Raw genomic sequence first — 11,884 nt, 5'->3', positions numbered from 1 at the left:
TTTAAACACCATATTTTTCTCTATTATATACCAAGAATAGGACTCCTTGCGTCCTTTTTCCAGATACAAATTCACCCTCTTTGGCCAGTTGATTTCAACGAAAAATTAAGTTCTATGCCGTGTTACAACTAATTTTGGATTCTGGGATGCTAAGGAAAGCCGGACACGAGATTTATTGTTTTTTTTTATTGGGAAAGTATATTATATCTTTATAACAATAACAAATTACAATAATTTAATTTTTCCTTTGGTTTTCCTATTCATTGTGTAATTGTGCCGTTAAATATCGTCTCTCTCACATTATTTTGTTTCGATTCTTCTATGCTGTCCATGCTATCGCCGTTGTCGATAGCGCGTAGCGTTGCCAATAGTTTTGTCTTTTTGTCCAAGTTTATATTTTTTAAGCTGGACTTCTTATCCGGTAAATATAAAGGTTCCTGAAATAATACAGGAACAATACGTCATACTGAAAACATTTTTTTTTAATTCACCAAACTGCGCGACTCAAATTTGTCAACTATTTTGGTTTGGTCAACTTTAGTGGACTTTGTTATGCAAAAAGATACCAACAGCCATCATACTAAGAAAAAAAATTATATTATAACTGCAAATATGCCATTAAAAATTTTGAAATTTTTTTATGTATACATATGTATATCAAGTAAACACTTGTTGCTGAGTTGTGTGTATTTAAAAATTAGTTCAAAAGAAATAACATTTCGACAGATCTACTTTTAAAAATAGTAAAGTGGAGATTTTTCTAAACTTTCAACAAACTAGAAAGATTGATAGTGGCAATCGCTTTTCTGGCACAAATTTCCTGAAAATGTGCCCCATATCGGGGCGTCTATCTTCGAATTTATGCGCATTTTTCGAAGCTTTGTGACAGCTACTAGCAAAATTTTTAACTTTATCTATAAAAGATCCTTTATTATTTGAGTTTTTTAATTTTTTTTTCAAAAGTCAACTGATAACATATTTTAACGCGCTGATAGATCTATAATTTTTGCAAATCACACTTACCTCCCTTTCATTGTCAATCTTATGAGCGTCTGCTAAAACACCATTCACGATGTTAATGTGATTATCCATATTAAAAAATGTTTTGATTAATTTTGATTCCCTTAGTTCTAGTTCTTGTAATGCAGTAGATAATTTCTCGTCATTATGCATTAACAATTCCAAGCTACCTTGATAAAGTGGTAGATCTGGCGATGTATCATCAGATTTGAAAGAAGCTGATTCCCGATGAATACCTGAAGATTAATTTGTCGCAGCAACGATAATATTTACGAAAATATAAAAAACGACATTACTAAGGACATGAGATATCAGATATTTGTGCGAAAAATCGGGGTTAAACTGGAGGTGCCCAAATAACAGAAATTGTGGCCGAAAATTCTAAATTTTATCGTCGGAAAACTCTCCAGAGTTCGATCGTTTTTTAAATTTAGAATTTTAAGCAAAAATGAACAGTTCCGTGTAAACTTTAATTTTACATCTAATGCGGCCATCTACTGTGTGTGCTTACCGTAAGACTAAATTTAAATTTTAAATAAAAATTTTAACCAATTAAGTTCGTACAACTTACCCAAATTACCTTCATTTAGCACCAAATCTGAATCCAAAGGTTTATCTACTTTTTCACTACTCTCATCAGACTCTGTACTTTCCAATGAACTTGACCTGCTTTTTAAAAATGTGAAATTGTTAACAAGTTCTTTTTCGATATTTTGCTTATTGCCAGTTATCACATCCTCTAAATAATTGTCAGATATTCGGAGCCTTTTATCCTTTAATGTCTGTTCGAACCTATGGCAACGAATATTCTTGATTAAACTAGTGTTAAAAACCAAATATGTAAGTAAGTGTGACTAATTATTAGTAAAGGGTAAATATTTTATGGTTAAAAGTCGTTATTGCTTTTACAGAAATAATATCCGAATACAAAGGCCTAAATTTAGCCCCGATTCTTTACCATAAAAATTTTCAAAAAATCAAGCGTTTCGTTTTTTTAGCTTCCACTATTTTGGAGATTTCTTTTAATATCCCTAACATGCATTGTTCACACAACTGGCAGTCTCAAATTATTTTGAAAATCAACAGAGTGAAATATTTCCGGTGTTTTCCACACAAAACTCTTTCGTGTAACAACCTCTTTCCATTTTTTAACGCCATTTTTCATTCTCTAAAATATTTATTTCTCGTTGCTAGTTCAATTTAAAGCTTTCTTCCCTCTCTCTTAAATTGATTTTTATTATCTCACTAGATTCCCCTGTTAAAAGTGTAATTTTCATAGGAACTATTAATAATTAAACTATTAAATATGTTGCATGTTATCAGCATCTACCTTGTGAAATCTTTTAAAGACTCAAATTCCTCATCTTTTTGACTATTAGACGTCATCATAACGTCTTTTTTGTCAATAGTGTCTGGTTCTACGAAGACGGGATCTTTGATTTGAGTTGCCAATTCTGCTGCATCATGTTCTAGGTCATCTTGTCTTCGCCTACCATTCTCGTCCAAATGTACCAACTTTTCTAATCGCACCGAACTGTTGGGTCTAGTTTTTATGCACTTTGAACCTGAGATTTCATGACGTTTCAAGTCGTCTGGATAATTGTTGGGCAAAACCCCAGAGTTTTCACGTAGTGGAAAAGAATTACTAACGGACTCACTAGAAAGCCTAAAATGAAATTATAAAACAACTGATTACAGTGTAAATATTGAATCTAATATTTTGAAGAGAAATATTGATTCAACTTTGTGTAATTTTTACATGTGCTTTTCATATGAAAATTCACTACTAATGACTGAAACTTTAGTCAAAATTCACAACTTTTAAAACACCTTATTAGTATGTTTTTTCTTATTTCCGAAATAATGTAGTAAAATGAATATTGTGAATATTACCTTTGGCGAATATTTTGTATGGGTGCAGTAATAACGCTAGTTTCAGTAGCAAGTCCTTTCTCACTGCTTCTCCTTAAAACATCAGATTCTCTCTTATTAGCAGATCCATTAAAAAGCGGTTGGATATGAACTTTAGTGACCGGACTTTGAGAATGTAAATTGTCGTGTCTGTAATTTCTCGTCTTGACTGATTTCCAAACATTTATAGGTAAATAATCTCTAGCTAACTTAACAAATCTGGGGTTTCGAGGCCGAACCGTATTGCACTTTGCCTAAAATAAATTGATGAGTATAAAGCTATTGAAAAACATATAAATAAATGTTTCCACTGCTAGCTAAAAGACACTATTATGAGTGCATTATTGATTATGAAGACAATTTTTTTTCTAAAATGGTTGAGTAACACCGGTCGCAATGACACTTATTATCATTGGAACCGGTTAGCTCGATAGGTACATCATTTGCCATTATTCACGTAGGGAGCTGTGACGTGGTAAGCGAATAATAAAATGTCACCGTTAACGTTGCAACGATCTTCTCTGAGCCTTGAGCCACTCACCTCAAGTAAATGGTTTAATAAGTTGATCTCCTCTAGAGCACTCACCAACTCTTTTTGAGTCTGTCTGTGCTTCGCAATCTCGATATTTAGCCGTTGTTTGAAAATTTTGCTTTCTAAAATAAGCTTTCTATTCAAGATAATAACCTGCTCTTCGCATTTCCCCAACTTCATCTTATAATCATTGAGCATCTCTCCTAGTTTCTCCCTCTCTATCAAGTGTTTATCTCTATCCAGTTTCTCTAAATGAACCAACTGTCCCTTAACCTTCTTTAACTCGTTTTCTTTTTGCTTCAATTGTGCTGTGAGAGTTCTTACAGTAATTTTCAACTTCTTACTTCCCTCCGTTAGTGCTCGCACTTCCTCCTCATGTGAATGTATGAGACGTGGAAAATCCGCATTGGTACTTTCGTATTTAGATAAAACAGCGTCTTGTCGTTTCTGAAGTGTTTTTAAAGTTTGATTCTCACGAGCAACTTCTGATAAGTGATAATTGGCGTCGCTTAGTTGACTTTGAAGTTGTTTAATCTTCAGCATGGTTGCAGACATTACTCTCTGCTTAACAGGAGTGAAATTTTTCGCACGCATAGGGCTGGAATTTGTGGGCTTCTTGTATTTGAAGAAGTTGCTCGAAGTGGAACTGCAATTGGTACAATACGATTTCGTTCTGAAAAAATAAAAATATGTACTGGATATTGCAATTTCGTTCTGAACATCCCTAAAATTGTTGGATACCCCAATGATTCAATGGAGAGAATATTGAACCTTTATGGGAGGTGTAGTTTAACTTTTCAATTTTCGCACAATTCTATTTTTGGAAGATGTTGGGCGCAACTCTGTATCTTTTCTAGTTTACATTAGAACAAACATAAAAATTGAGAGCAGAGGTACACAAGTTTTTATAAGCTGTGACATGAAAATAATTTTTACATTATAGAATGTTTCAGTTTTCCAACACCGTTATCAACTACTTTTTCTTTATAAAATATTAATTCTTTTTATAATTTAAAAAATCTGGAACCTATTTAAAAGAAAATAAAATTGAAGATTATATGCAACATAAAGAATATATTTACCGACAATTAAGTTGAACAATAAAGGGGAAGTACGTAGTACAGTTTAAACGGCATAATTGAAAATGAGATATAACTCTTCTTTACGAAGCAATAAATAGCAGCTAAAAAACTAAAAACACTTCAACTGCTGTCCACAAATTTAATTTTTTACTTTTCTACTTACAAGTTATATTTTTGGATCGACTTTCGACACGAAGTAGTGCTTTCACAGTCATATGGCATCATTTTTCACATTTTCAACCATTGAATTCAAGGACTAATTACAAGTTAATCATAAAAATGAGACCAATATTGTATTTTCCATCGGTTAGTTTGTATATAAACTACAAGAGGTTACTAGGCGACCGTCCGGTAACGTCTAGTCGATAACTTCTACATATGCGTTTTAGCAGAGTATATTTAAAATTAATAAAATCCATAAAATACGATTCATATATAACAGTGTGGCTCCTATATATACCATTGTATCTTATTAAAAATCTCGATGCACCATGGAATATGCAAAGTTTTTTTTATATAAAGACCAGTAACAGTAGTCTAATTTGACATATTGCTTTGGTCAGAAATTCAGCAAATATTAACGTGTATTTAAGTGAATAACTCTATTTTTTTATCCGTCAGTGCGCTATACTCATTTGTGTTAATACTTTTAGGACACCCTGTACAGCTGAAGATTCCATACTAGATTTCGCAACTTGCTTAAAAAAATATGGAGACAGCAACATAAGCTACCATGCATGTAAAAAAAAGCGATAAATCACTCGGCCAAGCACCCACAATAAACCCATTTTTTCACCTGTCTCTGACCTCGAAGGAACGCCCATCAGCAGTAACGCTTTCTTTGGCTATTTATCTTGAATAGATAGTTCTTCACGGTATCTCATTAACCGATCCAGATAAACGACTTTAATTTCTGTTCTGGTAATCCACTGGATCTTACACAGTGCATCATCAATCTTCTTTATGGTTATACAAGAGTCTTTAAAATTTTGGCTAGCTATTTGCGCGGATTATGCATTCACACGAACTCACCTTTAGGGCAGCAAGTTATTAGTTTAAAATTAAATCAGTTGAACTATGTTTTTTATATCTACTGAAATCAAATATTGGAAATAATTACTTCTATTTCGAAATCCTACGTGATCGTTTTCTGATCAGTGCAATCCCGGTCCCCAATCTGGGCATTCCAGAGCTCCGACAATCTTCCTTCAAAGCCAATTCAACAAAGATTAATTTTGGGAAACAATATTTTATTACAAACAAAGTAAATATACATGTATTATGTACATATTCATAACTTAAATCTCTATGTATAAGTTGTTGGGTACATGCCTTGTCCTTCCTTATCAAATATAAATTAAACATTATTAGTACTCAAAGGAACGGCAATGTTCTTCATGATATTGACATATTTACAGAGCTGAAGATTGATTTTATCAAAGTGATCGTTCAGAGTTTTTAGGATTTCCGAAATCGAGATTTTCCTTATAAGAATGATTTTGAGTAGACCATAATCGATGGTATAAGCTATCAACATTTTTTAGAAGTTCTTGATGGGTTCCTCTTTCGCTCACTCGGCCATTTTCAACGACAAAAATTTCATCGACATCCATAACGGTGCTTAAACGATGAGCAATCACAATGGAGGTTCGCCCTTTGGTGGCGTTACGCAATGCTTTTAAGATGTTCTGTAAAACAAAAACAAAATTGCATAAGAACAACCCTCTTATTTCAACTTTCAATCTTTTTTACACCATGACCAGATCAAATATTTAACAGGTGTATTAAAATTTACTTACATATTCGGTTATGGAATCCAGAGAACTGGTAGCCTCGTCAAAAATTAATATAGGAGAATTTTTCAAGATAGCTCGTGCAATCGCCACGCGCTGCTTTTCCCCTCCTGACAATTTAAGCCCTCGTTCACCCACTTGGGTTTGATACCTCTTAGGCCACTTCATGATCGAATCGTGGATTTCGGCCAGCTTGGCCGCTTCAATAACCTACAAAATGCGAAATTTTCTATTTAGCTTTTTCGTGAATATGGCGCAGATTGTATATTAATACAGATATACATTGAAAATAGTTAAGTCATTTTGGAGATACCAAATTTTGACGAAGGCCAAAAAACAAATCACGAATGTTTCAAACGGGAATTTAACCGAGAATATTTAATGAACATGTTGCGCAATTCTGGGACAGTTTAAAACTAAGGGCTCAAAACTAGAAAATTTCAAAAAACTTATTCCAGATTGCCAAGAATTGTTTGCAAATTCTTTATAATTTCTGAAATATAGCTGAATGGAAAAGGTCGAATTCGCCTTTTTTGAAAAATTGCAAAAGCAATTTTGAAAATCTTTAATTCTATAGAACGGCGACGTTCGAGTGGAGCATTTTTTAATGTATTTTTAGTTAATATAAAAACCAAAGAACCATTTAAGTCTCAATTCAAGCTAGTTTCTTCGAATTAGAAAAAAACCACCAAGAGTCTTTGAAATAGTGATAGGCGAATAAATATTACTCACAAATGTTCGCCCTTTATTTCCACATTTCTACAGGCGTTGTATATTTCAGAGAAGTTAGTATATCTAGTCTGTGTGCAATTTAATTGGATTTTAATAATTCTAAAATTAAAAACAATGAGTAACGTACCTCTTCTTCGCTGGCATTCAGATCGCCATAACGTAAATTATGGAGGATCGTATCATGAAACAAAACAGAATCTTGAGGAACTATCGAAATTGATTTGCGCAAACTCTCTAAATCAACATCGTTAATGTTTTGTCCTCCGATTAAAATGCGCCCTTCGTTTGGTTCAAAAAACCGATATAAGAGCCGAACCAGCGTTGTTTTTCTGCAAATTGAGTAAAAGAACCTAAATATTGTAAATATTGATTAGTAGTTTATGGCTGCCTAAGAGCGCAACAAGGTGATTCCCAAATATTCCAACAATTACAAATACATTCCACTCAAATTAAACAAATACATAATATTAAACTACCACATTTAACCTTTAAATATTTACATACCCCGATCCAGATCCGCCTACGACTGCAACCTTCTTGCCCGGTTCTATTGTCAAATCGAGGCTATTCAAAATGTTTTTCCCTGGCCCATATTCAAAGCTAACTTTATCGAATATAATTTTAGATGTTTTACCATCGACGTGCAAGTAAGGAGCATGTGGTTTATTCTGAAAGAAAGAGTAAACTTTACGTAAATAACAAATTATCTCCAAATTTTTTGGAAAAAAACTGTAAACGGTATATATCTATTTAACGACGTAAAGTAATATAAATCGAGTAAAATAATAAATGAACAATACAAGCATGTCATCGTTTTTACCTTAATTTGGGTGTCCATTGCCAATAATGTAAACATCGTTTGCATATCTATAAGAGCTTGCCTCACTTCTCTGTACACACTTCCCAGAAAGCCCAGTGGTACTGACAATTGAAATAGAAGCCCGTTTACCATTACTAGATCACCAACAGTCAAGTTCCCTGGAATAATTTGCGTAAAGGACCACCGAGGATGGTTTTCTCCTCATTTTTAATACCTTTCAATATTTCGTTTGCCGCAAGAATCATAATTCCACTTAATGCAACACTAAATATCGCATTTTGTCCAAAATTTAATAACGCCAAGCTTGTGCTCGTTTTTAAACTCGCATCTTGATATTTCTTCAGAGACATATCATACATGTCTGCTTCATATTTTTCATTGTTGAAATACTGAAAGTAATTTCCAGAATAAAAACTGCATGGAATGAATTAAAAATGAAAAACTTGAAGAAAATTTTATTTGAACCAAAAAATGCCATCATTTACCTTAACAGTTTCATAGTTAATTAGCGAGTCAATTGCTTTGTTTCCTGCTTCATTTTCTGCTTTATTCATGTATATTCGGAATTTAGTACGCCACTGGGTAACTGCCAATGTGAATGCAGTGTATATTGCGACACAACCTACTGATATGCCTAGAACGTACAGTTTATGATTTCGACCATAAAATCTAATACCTTGTACTCTTTTAAATTAAAGTTTAAAATAAGAAATTTATTTACAATGACAAAATTTTTATTAAACGAATTATGCATTACGCTGTATCATATCTAATAAATGTATTATAAGCAAAATAAATACCAGCAAAAGCAGCACCGCATTTCACTCCTAGAATTGTTGAAACTAAGGCAAGTTCAAATATAGTCGGTACCACGTTGAAAACCATTGCTGTTAATACAAAGTTTATTCCTCTTGAGCCTCTATCAATCGTCTTCGATAAGGCCCCTAAAATGCATATATTTTTAAATGCAAATAAATCCAAATTTATAGGCTACTTCCTAAATAAAGAACTATAGCAAATTATGAAAATCATTAATTAAAATTTATTCCACTTTAATAGAAGGTTTTTATATTTATGACTAAACGCAAAAATATTACCTGTTTGTCGGCTCAAGTGGAAAGATAAATCCAAGTTATGTATATGCAGAAACACATTTTTTGCGATTTTTCTTATCGAATGCTGCGCGACCTTTGCAAAAACTGCATTCCTCAATTCGTTAAAACCAAGAGCGGATGCTCTAGCAATACCATCTGTAGCGAAAAATTTAGAAAAAGGGTCATATATAATAATTGTTGACGACAAGGATTACCTACAGCCTAAAAGTAAACTTGTGAGTACAGTGGCGACGGTTTCTGGCGCCGAATTCATGTTCAAAACGGATCCAGTGTGCTCATTCAAATAGTCTACGGAATATTTGAACATAAAGGGCACGCAGACGTTTAATAATTTCGCTCCTACCAGCAAGGAAACGGCCAATTTGACTCTAAAAAGTCAGAAAAGACTGTTAAAATACATCAGAAAAAAACCTGTGATCCACTGGGATTAATTTTTGCTGTAGCAAATTTAACATCTCTTTTTCATCTTTTTCATCCTGGTCAAAAAAGAATTAGGCTACTGATTTTTGACCAAAAAAACGAAACTTACCTATCTCTTATTTCTTTGTTGTCTTTGGGCCAAATATATTGCAACATAGCAACTATCATTTGAACACCACTTACTGGTTTGCCACCATCCAAGGATAAAGACTCTCGAGATAATGCTGAGGCACCTGGATGGAAACATCCTCGAACAGGTTGACTTTTTGGTAAATTTGAGTTGGGTTTGTTTAGGACCAATGACAAAACACGCGCACTGACCTTATGGTGCTCCCGTTCAGTTTGTGAATTTGAGGACTAAAAATTAATTTATTTGCTAATTCATGCTTAGGAGTTAAACCCATCATAAAGTATGATTAATAATATTTGTACGATAATATTTGAAATAAGTAACATCAAATTAAAATGGAAGAATATTATTTAATTTAATTGGTTAGAGGTATCCAGCAAATTATTTGCTGATAGGTAATTGGATTGTTACGGTAATTGAAATTACAATAACTTTACATTTTGCTTTCAATTGGCTGTGAGTCTGGTTTTGTATTAAGTTGGGCAAATCTACGACGAAAATGTCGATTTGTTGAGATTAATTAAGAAGTTGACACAAAAGTTTTTAAAAATTGTCGTAAAAATCTCTATAAAATAATTCAAAAATGTAAGCATGACATGAAAAAATTAATGATGTGATTAGAAGTGCGAAAAACATGTACGCTAAAATTAAAGCTTTACGAACTTTTTCGTTGTATTTCGCAATAAAAATTATAACATTGTCGCACTGTGATACAATATAAAAATTAAGTTTATTTGATACTGTTTTCTGAAGTATATTTTTTGAAGCTGGCAGTATTTACTGCCAAGTCAAAGATTATAATTGATATTATTTCCTTAACCCTGGAAGAACTATTATTAGTGATATAAACAATTTGTCATACCTGACATATACATCAAATGGCGTCGGCCGTAGTTTTTGGATTCATCAACCTGCATGAGGTTATGTTTAGTAAAAATATTTTTAGAGCTACATTCAATAAATCTTTGTTTTATATTTATTATAAATATTAATCCTGCTCAAGGCTCATGTTACACATGTCCATTGCAAAATTCATCGATTTGATCTTCACTTTGCTAACTTGGATTGGTATCACAATGAACTGTATTATGAAACTTGTATCTTAATATAGTACTGTAGCAAAATTTTCACCGTTTATTAAGGGAGACCAACAAATCAAAATGAGATCATAAAATATAAGTGGATTAAAAATTAATTTTGGACCTGATTCTGATGATTTCAGTTATAACATCTAACCTGACTCTTATTGTATATAATAAATTTTATATTTAAAACTGATATAGCAGCAAATTTAGGTCTTTGAAAACCACCATTATTGGAATTCTTTACAAATGGAGAAACAAAATTTTCATAAGCAACTCTTCTATCAATGTTTTTAACACTATTATCAAAACATAAGTTTGGGTTTTCAAGAGTACTAAACACTATCAATGCCATCTACAGTTTTTTTCAACTTTTTAAGATTGACCTGAATTGAGACAACAAGTATCTGGATTTGTTTCTGGGTTTGGAGAAAGTGTCCAACCCTGTATGCCATGAGAGAGATTAAGTGTTATATTACATAGAATGATAAACATATGAAATGAGGAGTGTTGTATGAGATGTCTTTGCATGCTATTTGAAAAGTCATAGATTGTTAAAATTGATAGGATTCAACGTAACACTTTTTTATGAAATTATATTGTATCTACATTAGACAAAAGAACAAATATTTACTGTAGAAAGGTTGTTTGGCCAAATGCCTTAATCATTGTACCACTCATGTGCACCCACTGGCAGCAGCCATTTTATTTACTTATGAGGAATAGAATTATGAATACAAGATGCTGCATTTTGTTACAATATTATAAATATTTCTTAGTTAACTCTACATCTCATATTCAGAACATAGAAAATATTATTTCTTTTGATAATGGAGTAGTTCAACAAGTTTAATTTAATTCAGCTTTAACTAGATCCAATGTTATTGTAATATCTAAAATATTATACATAACAATCCTATTAAGCAACAATAATTTGCGGTTGTTTGAAGGTCCGAAGTTTTATTTCTCTTATCTGAATACGTGAAATCTCAAAGAACTTCAATAAGTAAATTGAAACTGGATGCATTTCGAGACCTCCTAGATAAGATTAGACAGAGAGTATTGAACTAACCTGACTAAGATAGCACACAGAAGGGATCCTAGATGCAAGACAACTTCTTTTTAAAGTTAAACTATGGAAATTTCTTAATTTTAGAGTAGATTTCCAAAAGTTATTTAACAATTTTTGATTATTAACCTCACATAAATATAAAACCGCCGCCATTTTAACTGATACCGACATTGAC

The 11,884-nt window shown here is 32.5% G+C and overlaps 2 protein-coding genes across 2 annotated transcripts; both read right to left on the bottom strand.

Moving 5' to 3' along the window:
* Window positions 1-208: 208 nt before the first annotated feature.
* Window positions 209-4,830, bottom strand: LOC136339536 (lebercilin-like protein). Its single transcript, XM_066282880.1, has 7 exons — window positions 4,709-4,830; window positions 3,473-4,136; window positions 2,914-3,185; window positions 2,351-2,686; window positions 1,592-1,812; window positions 1,024-1,256; window positions 209-437 (listed from the first exon to the last, which is right to left on the bottom strand). The coding sequence occupies exons 1-7, from the start codon at window positions 4,768-4,770 to the stop codon at window positions 261-263; spliced, it is 1,965 nt and encodes a 654-aa protein (XP_066138977.1). The 5' UTR covers window positions 4,771-4,830; the 3' UTR covers window positions 209-260.
* A 948-nt stretch (window positions 4,831-5,778) lies between these two features.
* Window positions 5,779-11,872, bottom strand: ABCB7 (ATP binding cassette subfamily B member 7). The gene is made up of 12 exons (XM_066282172.1): window positions 11,710-11,872; window positions 9,535-9,782; window positions 9,204-9,373; window positions 8,988-9,140; window positions 8,691-8,834; window positions 8,376-8,524; window positions 8,105-8,279; window positions 7,891-8,048; window positions 7,575-7,738; window positions 7,198-7,399; window positions 6,345-6,548; window positions 5,779-6,233 (listed from the first exon to the last, which is right to left on the bottom strand). Exons 1-12 carry the CDS (start codon window positions 11,860-11,862, stop codon window positions 5,982-5,984), a joined length of 2,172 nt encoding a protein of 723 aa, XP_066138269.1. The 5' UTR covers window positions 11,863-11,872; the 3' UTR covers window positions 5,779-5,981.
* Between the last annotated feature and the right edge of the window lie 12 nt (window positions 11,873-11,884).

Source organism: Euwallacea fornicatus, chromosome 5, assembly GCF_040115645.1.
Source record: "Euwallacea fornicatus isolate EFF26 chromosome 5, ASM4011564v1, whole genome shotgun sequence".
NCBI lineage: Eukaryota > Metazoa > Arthropoda > Insecta > Coleoptera > Curculionidae > Euwallacea > Euwallacea fornicatus.
Note: the sequence above shows the minus strand (reverse complement) of the source record. Positions and strands in the feature narration are given on the sequence as shown.